General features: G+C 35.2%; 1 protein-coding gene across 1 annotated transcript; it reads left to right on the forward strand.

Annotated features, from left to right (window-relative positions):
* The first annotated feature begins 947 nt into the window (after positions 1-947).
* Positions 948-18,910, forward strand: LOC102801823 (uncharacterized). Its single transcript, XM_085497492.1, has 27 exons — positions 948-1,006; positions 1,096-1,193; positions 2,001-2,383; positions 3,415-3,693; positions 4,513-4,728; positions 5,066-5,246; positions 5,436-5,549; positions 5,926-6,116; positions 6,222-6,461; positions 6,854-7,111; positions 7,593-8,087; positions 8,359-8,659; positions 8,905-9,107; positions 9,326-9,664; positions 9,954-10,130; positions 10,230-10,539; positions 10,850-11,108; positions 11,304-11,475; positions 11,892-12,111; positions 12,330-12,493; positions 13,130-13,273; positions 13,985-14,177; positions 14,353-14,382; positions 15,340-15,418; positions 15,648-15,697; positions 17,274-17,546; positions 17,978-18,910. Exons 1-27 carry the CDS (start codon positions 948-950, stop codon positions 18,100-18,102), a joined length of 5,553 nt encoding a protein of 1,850 aa, XP_085353618.1. The 3' UTR covers positions 18,103-18,910.
* Positions 18,911-20,946: the final 2,036 nt, after the last annotated feature.

A 20,946-nucleotide genomic window follows, 5' to 3' on the forward strand; every position in this document is an offset into this window, starting at 1 on the left:
TTTGTTCTTTATATCAATACGTCTATTGATTAATTGGCTTACTAAATAAACACACCTGGTAACAATGGTACATAACATTGTGTCTGTTTTTGACTCAGATATATATGTGATATACGCTTACCTGTACAAACTGACGTAGATAAACAACATGTTTTAAAACTAAATTTCACAATCAGAAGTCGTAATCATATTTACAAAGTTAGAGCGCAACGTAACAACATATCGAGTGATTATATTTCGATAGCAAAAAAAAATGCTAAATATATCGATTTGTCCGTCGTCACTATAATGACAAAAAGGGTCAGCAGATGTGTTACTTCTCACAGTGTCTCTTTAAGTTTTACTTCTCTGACTTTTCGACCAAGACTGCGTCATTGGTGAGCTGACCGTTTCTTTTACAAGAAGCATGGTGTGAAGAAAATATGACATTTTGGCGAAAACAGAAGTTGCTAAAATACGAATGTATTTTATTAGTGTTGATTGCCGTTTTATTTGAGGGAAATGGTAGGTCTCAATTTGACGTTAATCGTGTTGACTTGATACTATGCAAATATTGTGAGCTCAACGCGATAAATAATGCAATTGATTACAGATATACTTTTTCTAAAAAAAAGAAGATATAATTTATTTTAATTTTAATAGTGTATCCGTGCACAAGACACGTTTCATAAGGGACGTAGCGTACTCCCTGCTCAATTTCAAGACTATATTGTGTTTTTGTTAAAACCAAACTAGTTCGTTAGAATATGCGTTTGCTGATGTTTTAATGAACGCGTTCTCGTGTGTTTGTTTTCAATAGATGCCAGTGAGAGTGGAATAACCTATTGCAAGTGTATAGAAAGGGGATGTGAAAAGTAAGTCAGTTTTTCAAATAATGAAATGAAATCGTACACAGTACTATAAGTTTCATAATCTATCGCATTATACTGGGTACGTTTACGTTACGTATGGTATTTGTATTCATACACATTTGTTTACGTTATTTACAATTATTGTATCACCCACGGTACGTTTACGTTATTTACAATTATTGCATCATCAATAGTAGAATGGAACATTTCAAAACATCGTTGTTGTCATTATCTCATGTAACAGCAATGCCCCCGTAGCATGCCATCACGGACAATGTGATGACGTAACTGGTGAATGCGTCTGCTCTTACTGTTGGAAAGGACCTCAGTGCGATCAGCCAGGTTAGTATTTGAAATAGTAAAAATACGTTAGAACCCAGACAAAATAAAGAATGAGTTCATGATTGCTTCAGTTTGTCTTACTCAATAGGACATATATACTGTGTATAATCGTAGGATAAGACATATATCGCTTTTTATGAAATTTTAAATAACGTGTCATTTAAAGTCTGTATATGCCAGGGTGTGTTGGTGTGAAATGTGGTGACCAAATTTGCCAATTTATTCTATCTTACATAAACTTGAGTTTCTATGATTTATTAATATTTAGGAATAAGTATTTGGAAAAAAATCAACACCTAATTTTTCACATTAAAAAACATAATTATAATTGCACAAACTGAACAGTGGGTTAGGAACTGGCACATAGTATTTCAAACAGTCGGGTTGAGGATTTTAATCCATCTACTGAGGCCATTCAGATAAAATTTTAGTGTGAGACCTTATTTAGAAAATCTCGTGTAACCACATATATTGGTAGATAATTTATAATTGTGCGTGTTTGCCTCAAAAAGGTAAGCATGGAACTATGCATTCAACAGACAATTATAACACTTCCGATCGAATTCCTCCTAGGAACAGAAACATTACCGCGGTTATTAAGTGGTTTCCTTTAGGTGTGTGTCCTCAAACAATCGGCTATGAATGCTGAAATACAAACAAAAAGTTAAAAATAAAAATATAATTGGGGTCGTACATAACCGGTTTCCCTGCTTTAGACACAGTGAATCAATACGACAACATTAAATACAAATATCGATTACACATACACATATTTGTTTCTTAAAAGATATATTGATTATTTTGCAGAAAACGCATATCTGCCTATATTTATGCAGGATTATACCGAGGTTGAAGTGGCTACACATAGCAAAGTGGTTGCCGTTGCCATGGCGAGGGATTTGGACGCGTTGAAATGCCCGGATAAGGACGAATGCGCATGCTCCAAAATTCATTATTTTATAGAATCTGGAAACGACCAATCCCTGTTCTTGGTGAATCCTACGTCGGGTGAAATAAGTATAGCCCCTGGAAAAGAAATAATAGTTGGTTCAAAGCACATTATTTCTATCGCCGCCAAAAACAAATTTCCGTATTCTGGTACACGGGAATTGTCTTCTTATTCAGTTTCAACCATTATGGTGTCAGTGATTCCGATTGGGGGTATAAAAAGTCGCGAACGAAGGGTAAGTGTTTGTCAAGAAATAAAAAGAACGATGCAATGCCCGTTATCGAGTAGTAACAGAGAAATGACGAGGGTATACACAACGATTGGCGAGACATGATTTATTTAATGATTCAAGATTAAATTTAATATTATGAGGGTTCGACATTCTGTATAAGGAATTCTCTCTATATTATCTCATACCAAATATTATTTACCATATAATTTTTGAAAGGCTGGATGTGAATACCTACGTGTCACGTGACAGAATAATTTGCCGGATCTTGTCAAAAAGACTAAACCCGCGATTGCCGCGACTTCGAGTTCAGTAATACACTACGAGCTACGAGTTAAAGACTTTAATGTTTATTGTTCTGTGAGAATGAATTGTAATTTGAAACCCAGACACATTCACATCTCTAACGAAGTATCTTTGACAGGGGTCTTTAAAAAAAGTGATTGTTATTGGCAGGATTGTTATTAAACGATTCATACATATGTGGAGAAATATTGAATATTAATTAGTCATAACACACAAAGTTGTTATGGTCGTGCATAAAAAGCACATTCCCACATAACGATATTAGAATATACTACCCATTTTGCAGGCGGATGTGTCGTAATATTTAGTTTACGTTCATTAGTCGCAAACATGATAATAATTATTCAATGAAACTTAATAATTGGAATAATAACAATTATTATATATATGTAACCGTAACGCCATAAGTTACAGCGTGCCGTCGTTATGCGGTAGTTTACGGGGTATTTTCATCCTACCATATTAGGAAATGCGAATTCCAAATATGGAATGATTACGCGCGCAAACGTCCTCTTATAATAAAAACAAACATGGCTGCCACCAGAGTTTGACCGGTCTCCAAACAAAGAAGTTCTCTGATTCTGTTTTAAACTTTTTGGATTTCGGCATTCCCATGATATATCCTTGGAAGGAAAGTATGCACCCAGACAGTACACTGCCGTCCGCTGCGCGTCGGTCGATACTGCCGCTGTACTGTCTTGTACTCGTAATAACCTCGTAATAAAAATCACTTACAGAGTGTGGGCCTCCCAGAAGAAGCTACATTCACACTGGAGAAATACGGAGATTTCGCCGGTACGTCTGAAGTTAAAGTGGGTTCCAACGTTGAAATGGGTCTTACAATATGGATGCCAGCTACCACGATGAATATCAGCATTGTAATCACCACTGACGTGTCAACAACGGCCTATATGACGCTGTGCTCCCCAAATATCTCGCATACTGGTTCTAATATTGCAGGAATTGATGATGATTTAATAAGCTACCACCTTCAGGCAGATGCTGGGGACTATAGGGTAAGGTTAAGACTGGGTTCTGACATAATCAAAAGGTTGATTGTATGCAGGCCAAGAGCGTACACAATAATGTGTATTCGAAACAAACAGAGAGATCGTAAAATCCGCCAATCGTAAAAGTTGACAAGTATATTTTGGTATATGTTGGCCGTAATTATCGTTCGAATGCAAGTAAATTGTTGATAGAAATTGTCCCGTTAAGGCAAAATCTAGCATATATTGTTTATGGGATTCCCATCGTTATTTTGGATATTAATTAAATTGATCACCTGCGTAAAATATCCCGAGCCCACAGATTGAGTATAATTCATGTTTGTTAATTTTGATTTGGTGCTATATATATTTACATTAACACATAACAAGTTTGTTATAATTTAAATTTAATTAAATTAAATTATAATATGTTGGATTTATGAGGTTTACTAAGACGTTCAGTGATATCCATTTGTATGTTCTGTGTATTATATAAAGCTGGACACAAGAAACTTCCAGTAATTAATATTTAATATATAAAGTCTCTCGAACCATATATGGTGATACACATTGGACTATATCAAACATATGTACATTATCCGTCACATTCGGTGAAATACAAGGCGTCGATTATGTTCATGCTGTGGGTCATCTCGTAATGGCATCCAAGCACTAAATGATTCCTGAGTTAGGAGAACGTGTGCTTCATGTCATGTGAAAAACGCCATGGCATGCATAAAGGTCTCATACATATTCGATTTTAGAAATGTTCAATACAGTAATACATTTCACTACAGTATTCATGTTAGTACATGGCTCACTGGAAAACGTGTTCTTTATTTACAGTACAATCGTTTAGAATTGAACATCGGAGAAATTGAAAACCAGGCACTTGATCTTATAAACCAAGAGGCCAGTGAAATACGAATAGGGTTTTCAGTCATTATGCAGGATGTCGTGGACGTGGTTGATGGAGATATTGTTAAAGTGTATGCCACGGTAGAATACAACGACCAAGTGTGGAACGGCAACATACCGTTCACGTTTGTAGCAGAAAACTGGGTAAGAATAGACAATGTTTTGGTACATCAAAAACATAAAATGTTTTAATTGTTTCCGGGCTAATATAATATCATTAGTCATACTTCGTCTCTGTGTAGTGATGATATTAATGAATATTATTAAAATAAAACTATAAAACATATTATTGAAACATTGGATTCCATTTTTAGTGATATTTAGACAGGGAGATGTTTATTGTGGTTATATCTTGACTATATTCATTCGTCGCACTATACGCATTCTTTATAAAATAATTTGCATCGTGAGAACAAATTGATTTATTCAAATCTGATTTATGACGTCATATTTTAAATAATCGTTACTTTTGTCTGAACAGCTAAGCCAAGATCCCGTCTTGACCGTAGATGGCGCTACAGAGATAAACATGCTCTCCTCAGGGGTGTTTAACTTCAGCTTGGAATTAATGGACCCATCGAATGATATTCAAATTAAAGTGGTGACGCCATTCGATGTAACGTCGGCTTTTTCTGTCTGTACAGTTTTTGTTCGAGACAAAGGTGAGAGTCAACAAATATTTCTGAACTTTCGTTTGGTGTACCTGTCGTATCGACAGTGATAAATTTATAATATCAGTAATATTGCAATGGGCAATAATTTAAATATATACATGTATATCTTTGACAATTACCACAAAGAAAATGCGTCTCCATTTTTAGTCAATGAATATTATTCCTGCTATTACATAGGATCCAGTTTTACTTGTTTACCGGACGAGTTGCCGCAACTTATGCTCTCGAAGGAAGATGGTGCCGACACAAACGCCATGGCAACCTTAGATTATGGACGCATAGTAAACACAGGTACAAACATAATAAATCACATCTTTACTGACGTGTTTTACTACTGAACACCAGTTTAAAAAATATTCACTAATTTCATTTACAGAGTTAAACATTCATCCCCTCGGGAATTGCCTTGATTTAATTTTTCCGAATTTTTAACCACATAGTCTAAGATATAGAGACTGTGTTGTCGTCATGGTGTATACCACAGTACCCAATATCGCAACTGTTTATGTAACAGACACGACAAGAATTGACTACATTTTTAACACCAAAAATAGTACTTTTCTGTATTATGCCGTTTTTCTACTTTAGTTGGTAGTGAAACTCTTTATATGGCAGATGCAATGGGAAGGGATTATTTAAATGTAGTTTGTATTATTTCTGTCACCAGGGTCTCGTATCGATGGCACGACATCAGAAGACAATGTCATCACAGGTGAATTCGTTGTATTATTAACGAATAACACAGAAATCATAGAAGAAGAAAAATATTGGTTGGGAATTTCTTTACTCGTCGATGACGCAGAAATATACTCATCGCAGTTGGCAGTCACGGCCAAACCTTTGGCGCCTCCGGGAATGGTAAACGAATGACGTCATATAAATCGATCAATTACATTATGTAGATCATGCAGACAAATAATATGATATTAATGATAATGTGAACCCCCTTCTTGTTTACAACAGACGGAAGACCCTGTTATTGTGTTCTACGCCATAGATTACAATGATGTACTGATTGGTGGGTCAGTAGGATTCGTCATAAATATAACACTGGAAGAAAGGATAACAACAGCATTGGTAGTAGACATGTCTATGCCGTATAATAAGAACGCCGCTGTCTTCTCTATATGCAGTGCTAAAGTTGTCCACGTTGGTTTCAATATGCCGTGCGTTGGCGAGGCTATACTGGATTACTATCGCGAGGTAGTATTGCGTTTTTACGTTATCTCTAATTGTAAATAAGACACACTTACAGCTCACAGGATGTCCCTTCCGGGTTGATGCAATATCATTTCTGAATGGTCGACATTAAAACATTAAACTTTCAAACGTGTATCTATGTATCTTTGCATGATATATAGCTTTTTACATATAAATTAAATTATACATGTTTGTCCTATTTCACACATATATTTCAATTAAATTATGCTTGTAAATGATGTTCGAATCATGGGACAGCTTTACATTCGTGAGGTAGTGTTTGTTGGTTCAAATATTGTTTTTTTTTATATTGTACACAATCCTTTCGATTAGAACGAACTATAATTGAGTAACAATGTTTCATACTAGTATATACTGGTGTACATTTATTATAGGATGGGATTCATACTGACTACGTCCAGTTCAACTTTGGTCACATCACTAATACCGGACAACGTCACACTGATGACGACAACACTATAATGATCCACGTGACCGCTCAACTGATGGACGAGCACCCGGATGTAACATTGAACAGTACGTTCCTAGTCACATCCGGGGTCCGTTATGAAATGGCTGATAATGACGTTCTTTGGGTGGCACAGATTCCGGTACTTGTGACAGATCAGGCGCATGTTTATTCTCCTGACAAGGTACCTTGATACATTACACTTGGAAACATGAATCGTGCTATTATTATATTGTTATATATATATTTCAAGCCGTAACCAATGGCGACGAACCATGGACGGGTAACGCCGTATACAATACCTTATTTGAACTTACAAAGAAGTATTGCAAGAAGCCACAGACCACTAATTTCCATAGGCGACATATAGTGCTAGCTTTGGTCAAAAATCAAAATAAACCACAATTGGATACATCCATGTAAGAATAGAAGACTTTGGGGGGGAAACACAATCTTATGCATTATACTGGAACTAGAAACATAACGAAAACCCTAAAATAGTGGTCTTGTTCAAGAAACATTAAAAACAGTTTTAAAATAGAAATTTTATGCACATTAACCACTGACCGCTCTCACAACACACATTGAATTTCCTTAAACGAGGCTTTATAAAACCTGCTTAGTTTTGCGCATTACATTTTAATAATTGCGTCTCTAAATTACAGATGCCGTCGTTCGAAGTCAGGAATCGCGCCAATGACGACTACATCTACATGAACTCGGCTGCCTCATTTGACTTCGAAATGTTCATTCCACCTGGAACGACTTTCAAAAATATACATGCAAAAATATCGACCACTGTACTGTCTGGGAAGGCCGTGATGGGCATATGCCGGGTTGATAGGGTATTTCTTGGAGATAATTTTGCGTGCTCTGAGCTTAATGACTTCTCCATCATGTACGCGTCGTCAGAAAATGATGATATCATCGACCTGGTTACCATTTCCATAGAAACCTTTAGCAACCCAGAGTACGATGGTGATACAACCACAGGGGATAACATAGTTAGATTCGAGGTCCATGTAGTTATGGAAGAACACGTTAAAATAGAAGATGGTATGCCACTATGGATTGAGTTCAGTGTGGATATAAATGGGAATGCATTCTGGTCCAATCAAGTCTCTCTTATAGCGAATTTCAGCTTACCCGATTTCGATTCAGTAAGTATAAATGTAGCTTCTAATTAGAGAATATGGTACAGTAACAAAATAAAACATAACACTGGTGGAACTAGATATACATCAACGTCTTTCAATGAAGTTTTTCTCGTTATTAGACAAATTACATTATTTTACAATTTTTAGATGTTTTCCAACAACATTGCCATCAGGAACTAATTGGATATTTCCATTAGTTTATGTTTAAAAATTGTTTTCTTCTAACTTCTGAATAACACACCGTTTTGATTAACCATTACTCAACTCCCCTTAGGTCGAGTCCAAACCTCAGTACGATTTTTACCGAGAACCTGGTCGCACTCGGTCATTGAAGGTTGGCGAGGCGGCTCTCTATTATGTTGCAATTGGTACACCTGAACAGTCAGTTTCCAGTTACGAACTAGACGTCATGGTACCAAATAATACGTTGTCTGTTTGTCAAGCTCGTCTGGTGGAGGCTGGAAAAAACCTTCCTTGTTTAGATATCACTAAACGTGCCATCTACCTAGCTGATGAGAGCGACCCTTCACAGATTGACGAAGCTGTATTAGATCTAGGACCAATTCGAAATACAGGTAATATATAATTTTATGTGACCAGGTTAATGGTCTAGTAATCACCTATCTCATCTAAAGAGTATATCAACTTATCTGGCTGATGAGAGCGATTATAAAAGTGTTTGTACTATTATGAGTGTGTAGTGTAACATTATGGAGTGTAGACAAGTTAGAGTCATGGTATGTTTCAATGTGAAGCCTCTGTACCCCGATATCCATATACCAAATGCATTGGCAATATGACGTTTTTGTGTATTTATTAGGTAGCACAGTAGCCTCTAATGCCAGTGATAGCATCATACTAACCCAGGTTATTGTTCAGTTGCGTCAAGCTGCCATTCCTTCTGATGACGCTCTGCTACCCGCAGATCAACACTTCTCGGTTGGGGTGTCAACTAGTAGCCAGAGTTATTGGACGTCTGAAGATTATATTACAGTCGATGTAGACCCAGTATCACATAACTTTGTAAGACACTAATATATTTCTATGTTGCGTTCCAGACTTCATGTGCATGAAGGCATTATAAATTAGGCGGCATGTGTTATATGAACCTTGTGATAAACGCATTTATTTTTCCAACGATATTAGTCACACGTCGTCTAGTTTACTTATTTTTTGACCATTCGAGTTTAGGTAAGGCTATTCGTAGAGTGGATATGATATATTCGTATCTGTATTTGTAGGATGTGCTCCCGGACCTCATATTAGCAAAGTTGACAGAGGAATCCAGAGTCACTGCGGGAGGCGCCGCTGTGTTCTACGTCGACATTTACGTACCACCTGGTACAACTGGTGAATATACAATTGAGTTTCATGGTGACGTTGACGACCCTCATAGTACGCAGATATGTGATGTCCAGGTGGTGTCAGCAGGTTGGAACTTGCCCTGCGTGAATGGAAGTCATGTACAAACTCGTTTTGTCTCCTCCTTCGACGATGGTCATTTCGACGTTGCTGGTATTGAACCGTTTTCAATTACAAATGTTGCAGTAGGTGGCTCACTATTGGACGACGATAATAAGGTATATTTCTTGTTTATGTAAAAGATGTGTAAATTGTTTGTTAGTTTATATATCTCGAAGCCATTCCATAGTCAACCCACACATTAGCTCTACTATTTACCATGATAACACACCCTGAAGAAACAGCCCATAATTTTTCTTCCAAATCGACCGTAAGAATATTGCATCTTAGATTCCGGTATAATTCGGTTAAAGTATTTGTATCTGTCATGGATTTGATTTATTTGATTATTTCTACATATAATCCGAATTCATATTTTTCTGTCAATTATGTGCTTTCATCGTCAAGCTGAGAGTTCAAGTGGTAGTTCAGATAACAATAGACTTGGAACTTCATGATGTGAATGATACAACCACAGACGACAAAGAACTATCGGTTGGAGCTAGTGTATCTCTAAACAGTGACACTAACACATGGTTGTTACAAACACCGTTCACTGTATCCCAACATCTTATAGCAGATGAGGCAAGTCATCAACGTTCATACCATTTAATCGATGCAATTATAATTATATACTAATTAAACCAACAGCACCACAGTCTAAATGTTGATTCTTCTGTTTAGACCAGTGCAGAACCTCTCTTTACGCTGACACCACCATACGATGGCAACATCACCATGTCTGTAGGTTCAGAAGAAACATTCCTGGTGAACATCAGTATGCCACCAATGTCGACTGGCATGGTTATGAACATCAGTCTGCCATACGTCAATGATGAGGCTCGATTGACAATCACACGTACATCACTAGTTCACATCGGTAAAAATTTCGCTTGCAGTCAGTTTTGGGAATGGGAGCCTGTCTATACGTCAGACACTGGTACAACTCAGAACACTACAGCAAGCTATGATTTTGGTGTAATTTTCAATCACGGTAAGTGTTAAGCACATTTTGTACCACATGTGACAGTTGTATACATTTTACATGCATTTTTATTTTCATTCATAAAATCTGTGATCTGTAACATCATTCGTTTTAGCGAGTGATATTTGTTTTGAAAACATGTGCATACAATATCATCCATATAGTCTCGTCTTTATTTTTATCAAGACATATTATTAATGAAATGTATTGGGCATAAGTGTATCAGATTAGAAATACAAGTAACGATAATGTTAGCTAGTTGAAAACAAATCGTGGTGTTTTACGACCTTTTCCACATCAATACATTTATTTTTGTCAGGCATTTCCCATTATTACCAATTCAAAGAATACAACCAAGAGGATGACGAGCTTCACGTTGAATTAACCGTACAACTGACAGATCACATCGACAATGTCAACCAATCTATTGTTCCGATTGAAGTGACATTCAGTTACAGTCTCGGACGATACGTGACCCTTCATCGTGATATTCAGGTCGTCGTGTTTGGCGACGAACGCCCAGATCTAACATTCAACATCACGCTGGATTCAACTGAACCGGAGGAATTACAACAAGGGTAAGTACTTGTACTTGATATTTCAGCTTGGTTTGATTTTTGTCGCTTTATAGAATAACCTACAACAGATCATGTTATATATATATATATTTCTGATTTCTAATAAATAAAAAGTAAACAAATTATTTTTTTCCTGTATGTTGTCATCACTAACATTATTTATACTACTCTCTTTATTCGTACTCTTTCGCGCAGGGATACAATTGACGGTACAGTACACTTGATGCACTCATCTATCTCATCAGCGCATGCGCATAGTGTCCGGGTGAATTTAATGATTCCTAATTTTTTAACATTTGACGATATATTGGTACTAGAAGGACATTCACCAATCATAACCACGGGAACGTATGGTGTTCAATTCCACGTAAGCGTTTGATTGTCTTATAAAAATACTATTCAAGTTAAACTCAACGGTATATATGTAACGGAATAGCAATTGCTAATTACTGGTATTCTTATTTTGATGATATCAAATACATCGTACTCAATCTGCAAACCTACGCTTGATACAATCGTTGGATGATCATTCATAGCTTTCAGGACTTTTACGTAATTTTGTACAGAATTGACGCTATGAAAACTCGTCATACATTTGTCACCATCTTTTCGTTTTTCAAATTAAACTTCAAAGTCCGGACGATACTGGAAATAGTTTTTGAAGTGTGGAAGCCGAAAAATCAAGACACGAAAATATGTTTATGCAAACAAAAAGTTTCAAAAATTTGATTGTGGAAAATAACAATACATTAATATTTCATACAATCCATGTTATTTTTATAGATTGAACAAATGTTCTTCACGGATATCATATGCTTCCGATTCAATCTGACTATCGATCCATTGCGTACAATAGAGATTGGTTCTGATCTCATCAAGGCCACCATACCCGCGGACGTGATTTATTACCAACGGGATAACATAAACGAAAGTGGTACTGTCGTATTGGGAGATAATTACCATTCCCACATCGAAGTGCTCGATATCAGTTTTATCGTAGCTGGTAGGTTATGCTGTAGTTTAAGCATGTTTACTTTATAATATAGATTACGATTCAGAATACAGATGGGTAATATTTACTTTGCTAGCAGATTTTGGGGATATTTAATACATTCATTGACAAAGTTTTAGTGACACTATTGTATAACGTCTTACATGAATAATTATTTCATTTTAAGTTATCTATATTAGTATATAATTAATACTGTTCATTTTTTGTAGAGTGTATTGAAGCCATTGATACATCTATATTCGATCCATGTCAGTTTACTGCCAGTTCATTCTCTGTCTCCCACTTACCTTCGGAGTCTGCCATCAACAGTGGGCTTGGTTGGGGGCCAGCTGTCCGGGATATGGCTCCCTACAAAGGAAATGAATACATACAAGTAAGTCCCATGTTGTTGTTGTTGGCAGTGCCTTGTAATCCGCACACATTTTATGAGCAACATGAAGACAACCACGTACAATATTATTATATCTCCCTTTTAAATGTTAATTTAGTTGCATGTACTACAAACCCAGGCATACAGAGTGAGTTGGGAAATTTATACCGTATAAGTAGGACGGAGACTTGGATATTGCTGTAAAGGTGTAAGCAATTGATGATGGTCGAAATAACATCATTTGTCGTATAGTCTGGTACAATATTGGCTTTGAAGACAAATTCAAAGCGCGATGTATGTAGCAAAGGTAGCTGATTATGTAGTCTCATTAGGTTATGCTGGATATGATGATACCTTGTTTAAAATATATCCTCAAAAACCCGAAATATAGGTTGTCAAGCAGAAATGTTATTACACTGATAATATAATCTTCAATGTGGGAAAGTTTCTATCATTCAGGTTCTTATTATTAAAGTGAGTAGCATCGTATCAAACCACTAAGTATTTTTTACTATAACTTTGTGAAGAGTGTCTTGTGGAATAACATTCAGACAAGGCCAACAGAATGAATGAATATCAGGTGTACAGAATCTCCATAATGTGTTTATTTATTTTTTTCTTCGTCTGGTCTTTTCACAGTTGTCCTTTGGGGACAAATATCGCATTACCGGGGTAACCATCCAATACGGCGCTGAAGATGCGTACTATGTAACGAAGCATATACTGAAACATAGCAATGAAGGCGTGGTATGGACAGATTACCAAGAAAATGGTGTGGTGTTGGTAAGTAACGTAATTTGCAGGGGGGATTCGCACACAAGGCGGCCGTCCGATCGAGATGGAACGTTTCGAGGTTCATTGTCCATCGTTTCAAAGACCATCGTCAAAGCAACAACGTCCCTTTTACGAAAAAATAAAATCATGTCAACGATTTCTTCGCATAATAATCAAACAAAACTTAGAAACATGACGTGGATTTACACAGGCCCTAAAATGTTATCCATTGCATTGCAAAATAATTCAACCAACAACTAGTTTGGCGCTAAAAGTTATTTGCAGGAGGGTGATCTACGCCTGATTTTATTGCGTTCAAACTTGTCCCATTTCAAACTGCCCATGAAAACACACAGTGATTTCTCGAAATGTATATTAATTAGATAATTTTGCACTGGTGAAAGTCATTGAAAACATCATGCGCCATTTAAATACTAGTCTAAGAGTGAAATGTCATCGTTCATCAGAACGATAAAATCAGTCAATTTAGAATTACAATGTTGGTTATCAGAAAGCATTTTGGCACACTATTACTGAAAAGACGAGTTTTTCATTGCTCATGAATATTAATTCATGTAAATGACAAGATTATTTGAACCAATTGTGTCCTGTCCATGGTAGTTTGTCAATTTATTGGTTGCATTCACAAGTTACCGAACAGTTACCGTACTGCTTTCATCCTTGGGTACAGACTGCTAAATATTAGGATTTTATTTGTAGGAATTCGTTAATATATACAATGATTCATCCGATGTACCTTTTGTTGAGCATATTTTGAATGACCCAATCGAGTGTCGGTATATCAGGATATCACCAACCGAGTACATGCCGATGGCAAATCATATTTATGAATATCCGCTTATGAGATTTCAATTACACGGATGCCGTAAAACCAATGACGACACATATATGGGTAAGACATGTAATCAATTTCAATATCTTGTTCCATCATTAATCGATAACTAAAAAATTCAAATGAAAAATACATGTTTTTGTTTACTTCAATCATATTATTATAGTTATTAAGATCAATTAGTCAATTAAGATACTACATACAACTCAACAATAATAATTATCTATTTTTTCAGACGTATGTCAGACTACAAAACCACTACCAGGTAAGATCGACATGTATAGACCATTTGGAACAGAAAATGATAAACACGAATGTAATAAACTGAACAATCACTGTAATACGGTTAATCACAAATATAAAGTACGTCAACCACATACAGGATAACACCAAAAAATAATAATACAAATTGTCGTATTCCAAAATAGCACAGTATACGTTTAAAAATATAATAAATTATTTCTCACTCACATTAACAAAAATAGCAATATGGTCTCTTCATTAAAGAAAACCAGATTTCATAATCAAATAAATAGACTTATTACCAATAATACTTAATAAGTAAATTTGTTAATTTGGCGGACTTAGGGAAACTACTTTTACTTACGATTTTCCGTGGATTGTTTTTTTCTTGGGTGTATATTCATAAGATTCCTTAGTTGGTCACCGATTAGTGTATCGAACTAGTTCAAAATAAATGTAGCATATGTAGTCTTTCTTTTGATGTAAATTAATTGCACTCTGCAGCGCAAGCTGGATTAAGATGTAATGAAACAATACTCTCAGTTCATTTTGTAGGAACACGACTCTTGATTTCCATTTTTTCGCTATTCCAGTACAATGTATTTTTAAATAATGTCCTATATACCTTTTCGTAACTCTTGTTCTCATACTCAATTTATCGAAATTCTTTTACCTTTGACTTTATTTAGTGTGTTACCTTACATTAATTGCATAATTTATCAAGCCTAAACTCAAACGAAATTCGCGATACAGTGAAATTTCTCATAAATATAAATGTATGTATAAAGGAAAACCAATCGTGTCATGCCACTCCCCCTGGTAATGTATAAATGTATTGATTGCATTGCATACAGTCGTAAAACGTTGTGGAGGCCAAGGTCATATGGTAATGTGTAAAAAAAAAAAACATTATAAAGTATTTAATAAATACAATATGTTGAAATACAATATACAGTATATTCCACATCTTCATTTACAGATCTTGATCAATATGAACGTGGTTTCATTGTGGATCCGGTAGATGGCGCTGTGTTTGTCTGCATATTAGAATATATAGAGTAAGTATTTTCGCATTAAATTGATTGAACAGCTTTTGTGAATTATGTTAGTGAATGAGTTCTATTTCATGGTCGTCAAATTTGCCTACAACTTAACAGGTTAGATTTCTTATTCCGGTTTAAATATACTAAGTATGGACGTTGCATGCAAAACGTATACATTAAATATGTAGTCCCAGTTGTAGAAAAGTATAGTCACTGCTTAATTCTTATGTTGTGTTATTTCCAGTGGACCAATTAGATGTTCTTGTTCACGTGACAGAGGCGACACATGGCATGGTGAGTAGAAATAATTGAACACACACATTCAATATATTGATTTGATATAAAGTCGTTGGAAAAATACTACTTTTCAAGCGAATGAATGTTAAAATCAGCATTTAGTCAGTTTTGTAACTAATCGGTTGTTAGTTATGAACACATGTACCCAGGTATATACTATATTGGTGGAACTGAACTATTTAAAACTGAACTCAGACAAGACATAACTGTGTAACCCTTTTTCTTTCAATCAAAACTAGTAAAACCTACCATCCACGCATATAGGATAACCCACTATTCAATCAATATTCTTGTGAAATCCCGGGGCTCATGTATATAAATATAAATACATTACCGTATTCATATATACACGCTATTTCACCCCCAGAAACAGATTCTGGCCACAGAAAAGACCAGAAACAACAGAAGAGTTAGTCCATTAATTATTTTGATTGATAATTATCTCTCAGATCAATTTAAAGTAGCTCCGTCTTGTCCTAAATATTGCAGCCCTTCATATTATTAGGTTCAGCAAATATGTTCACGCCACGAAAGTATTGCACAAGCTACACGGATCGCCTGTTCATAAATACATTGAACTATTTTGGCAATATGTAAACCAACATGTATATTTCCAGCTCTGAATTTTCAAGTTCTTCTGGCTACCGTGCTACCTTTCCGTACCTACCTTATGATCTGTCATACTAATACTATACAGTGATTTTACTGATTAATTGTTCTGAAATTTGGGATTTAAGTTTGTTGGATGCTATTGAAAATTACCGCCAAGTTGCTCTAGAGAATCAGTGGTTTGTGAATCTGGTAAATTTCTGGCTAAAACTTATGAACTGTTAAGAACTGTTGTATTCTCACGGTTTTGGATACGTATGGTTTGTACAAAAACTCGTGGAGTAATATTTGCAACAAACCTAAATTGTGTATGTAGAAATATTATAAAAGCGTGTTGCAGTTGGAAAACATCTATTAATAAATTATCATCCCAAATTGATTCAAGCTATGGCATGTTTCCCTTGTTAATGTTTGCCACTAAAAGTGGGAAGACATCAAAGCATTGTCAGTGTCGCTAGATACTATAAAGAATGCAATGGTACAATACCAGTGCGCAAGACGAATACTTCTTTGCCCCGCCTATCGGGATTTGCGAGTACATTACTTACCACGTCAATATGTCAACCACCCAAATACCGATTAATGTATATTTATAATGCGCATGACAGATGCTAGTGTGCTAAAATGTACTTATAAGGCGTTACAGAAAAGAAAACTCAGTTTGTAATTTTAACTTTTAAATCTCTATTTTATTATATTCGCTTATTTGTATATTCAAATTGTATTATTTTTCTGTTGTATACTGTTTTGTATCACGAATGATGTTGAAGATACTGAAACTCGTCTTTATTCATAATTGTGAACTTTTTATATCATTGTTTTTATCATTCTACTTGTATTTTTTTGTAATAAATGTGACGTGTCTGTGAGAATGTAGTGGATATATGGCTCTATATGTATACACACCTATTAGTAATTTTATGTATTATAATATTTCCATCTCATGTATACCATCAATATTCAGATATTGACAATAACGTTGCCAACGTGATAGCCACAATACCATCCACCCGTGAATTGTACGGTATTGCACAGAACAAGAGAGCTGTGATGAGAAGCGATGACCTAGGATTAACCTGGAATACGGTCGTATTTGATAATTACCTAGAATATGAAACAGATGCCTTTATAGAAGTTGTAAAGGCTCGTAGTGTACCATTTGATTTCATCGAGGATGAACCTCATCCGTCTAGTGTATTGGAAGATGTATCAGGCGATGAATATTATCAATGGGGAGGTGAGTTTATCTGTGTGACAATCCGTCTCCGCCACGGTAAAAATTATTTTAATCACTTTTCCGAGTTGCACGAACTCAAACGGCATTGCATTCGTGCAATAGAGGGCGGCGTATGTATCGCTAAACAGATGAATATGTCAAACCAGGTATCGATTGTGAATAACAATACAAGTACAGGCACCATTTGAAATATATACCACTTAAAATTTTACCTGCAAATAAGTGAGAAATTGAACTAAAATTATTTTATATCGAAATGGCGAATCACCAAGGTTAGTCAAAATACCAGAGTCTCGATTTAGACCATATACATTATTTACGAAATTTTGCTATGCCTTTCTCGACCATCACCGGAGAGATGTTATGACATTATTGAATATTCAGATTTGCGTTAAACATCTGTTTCACTGTAATATACCATTTCATTTCAGCTGCCAAGCGGGGTATTTTTAAGAGACTGGGTCAAGTAGACACACAGGCCGCTGTCAACGACACTTCTTCGTTGACTTTTGGCTCTTGGATATTAGTTGGTGAATGGACCTATCCATCTTCGTGATTGTGTTTTATGGAAACGTTATTGTTGATATATGGAAACAAATCGAACTGTAATTGTTGGTAATATGTAATAGTATTTGCAATTTACAATCAATTGTATGGAATATATTGATGTCATTTAGCGAGATAATGTGGATATTTTTTATTATTCTACATTGCGATTCAGCCGTCCGTTAAACCCCATGTGGGCGCATTCAAATATAATTACGTCACTGAAAGGAACCCTTCACATAGGCACGAATCTCGTAAAATATGTTTCGCTGGACTTACGAGATAATATATATCAAACATAGCGACTACAAATAAAAAAAGATACGTCGACCGATATGTCACCGTACTGCCCTCGTTCTTACTTTGATGTATTCTCGTAATGAATTTGTAATTTGTATCATGTTGAGTTCAGCTTGAATAATTGTATAGTTAATATTAATTAAAATTATAACAAAGACAACTAGTTATTGTGTTCAAAGTACTTTTGATTGTAAATTGATTTCCAAGAACACTAAAATCTGCATATTGTTTATATATATTTTAAGATTGAATCTGACCTTAACATATGTGTAACTCAATATATATTCCCAGACGTATAATTTATTTCAATTTGAATAAATTAATTTATTATCAGCGTGCAACGGAGTTCATACCCAACATACATTGTGACACGTATTATAATGTATTAATATCATAGTATTTGTTTTCTGAACAAGGTTTATATTACTTGTGATTTGTGTTTGTGACGACAGTGGGCAACGATAATTGCCTGTATATAATTATTTCCACGTGTATAAATAAAAACGGTGTACATTTCACTTGTTAGAGTTGGTACACGTCTTTTTGTTCTAGAAAATGTGAACGGGATGGATGATCTTAGGCTATTTGTGTATTCCATTTTGACCTAGTTGTAACATGTAGCACATATAATTTGTTAAACAAATAATTAACACAGAATTTAAAAAAAAAACGTAAATATAGAGAATTGTTTATTTGGGGCATTGTATCGTGCTTATATGACAGCTTCTCTTTGGTGTATTTATAATATGTATAACTGTCTTACAATCAATTTAGTGCAAGACACAAAAATGATTTTGAACACGTGGTAATTTAACAATTATAGATATATTTCAATAGTATAACGGAAACAAGTCAATAATAGCTTAATGCATGGAGTGGAGGTCGGTATAATTCGATCCACAAATGATAAAATCAATACCTGTTTGAATCAAATAAACTATCGGCGTAATTGTTGCCACCGTATAATAGCATGTCACGTGATGTTTGTCCACTTGGATGACAAACTGACAAGAATATGTGCATTTGATATGACCATGGCAGCACAGAGAAACTACCTGTTATTGCTTATTGCTATTTGCCATTCTTATAATTCCGGTAAGTTTGTTAATATTGCAATTGTAGTATAATATAATACTAGTAAATAATGTCATGCGGTGGCGGGCTCTTGCCAGTTTTTCCTACTTATCTTAAACTAATGTCTTTAGATTCATTTTGCTACCGCCTAGTTGAAACATGTATCAATTGGGAGAAGGTCGTAATAGTTGGAATTATTTCATCTTTATTCTCCGCATCATTACAGCAGCGTTTCACTTTCCCAGCCTATGGATGTACATTTCGCCGCCCACGTGCTATTGCAGCGTGCGTAAAGTATATTCCGAGTTTAGAATGACATTTTCGATTCATTTAAAGGACTTGCCTCATCATGTGGGAGAATTTTTTTTCAAGGATGAGCACGTGTTTGATGTGGATTATAACTTACTAATTAGATCGACTTCATGACTGTATGCTTTGTGGTACATAAATCTGCCTACTGCTGATTTTATGTAATGTTATGAGTGTCAGTTACCCAGCAGTTTATTCAACGGACAACGCCACAGCCTTCTTCTCTTGTTTATTCTTACCGTACTTTATTCCAGTCATCGCTGTAAGCCAGGTACCAATTTGTCAGAAATACGTCAAAGCAGATGAGCGTACATTTTCAAAATGTTTGTAAGTATTCTCCAAACCTCATTCAACAAACTTATAATAAATAGAAGCTACTAATTAGTCCATCGATATGCTGATTAGCGATTTATATACACACTGTGTAATTCAGTAACAACATTAGAAATTATATTACAGTTTACAGTTATAAATAATGGAACGGTTGGATGAATTTATTGATATAGATTTATTGGATGTGATAAGCTAGTTCACATTGTCCTGTTTTCTTTTTGATTACTCGTTCTGAAAATGAAATATACATATAAAGTATTTTAATTATTGAACAGTGAACATAAACATGTATATGAACAACAGTAAAACACTTCGTGGTTTTGAGTTGTTAACGTGTGTAGTGATAAGAAATAATAAATAGTGCTAATAACACGGCACAATTATGTTCCGTATTTGATGAGTCGAACAAGGAATCGGATTTCACAGAAGAACTCTGGGAAATTGCACCACCGACCGTTCGATGTATGATAAATTTAAACACCCAACACAAAATAAATATAGTATATGTATCAAGTTACGTTGCATTTTATTTGTTTACATCAACTACAAATTAAGACTATTCATTTAATATGAATTAATTACATTTACTTTATTCGCAGATTGGAGGAGTACAATTGTTTCTATGGTTACTGTAACAGCAAAGACGAATGCGTCTGCAATGCATGCTGGGACAGTACTAATTGTACTCAACCAGGTACATTATACGTTGAACTATTTGTGTACATTTTGAATGATAAATCTATACCTTTCACTTAGTATTAGCAAAAATCAATTATTGCAGTAGATAGAATATGTTAAAAAGCATTAAATGACGATATCGATATTCTCTATCAAAGGG

The sequence above is a fragment of the Saccoglossus kowalevskii genome, chromosome 3 (genome assembly GCF_978046115.1).
Source record: "Saccoglossus kowalevskii chromosome 3, keSacKowa6.1, whole genome shotgun sequence".
NCBI classification, from domain to species: domain Eukaryota; kingdom Metazoa; phylum Hemichordata; class Enteropneusta; family Harrimaniidae; genus Saccoglossus; species Saccoglossus kowalevskii.

Coding starts and splice junctions, on each gene's coding strand:
- LOC102801823 (XM_085497492.1), top strand. CDS start 948: ATGGTATTTGTATTCATACACATTTGTTTACGTTATTTACAATTATTG. Junction 10,540..10,849: donor TGGTGTAATTTTCAATCACG/GTAAGTGTTAAG, acceptor TATTTTTGTCAG/GCATTTCCCATTATTACCAA. Junction 15,419..15,647: donor TGCATATTAGAATATATAGA/GTAAGTATTTTC, acceptor TGTTATTTCCAG/TGGACCAATTAGATGTTCTT.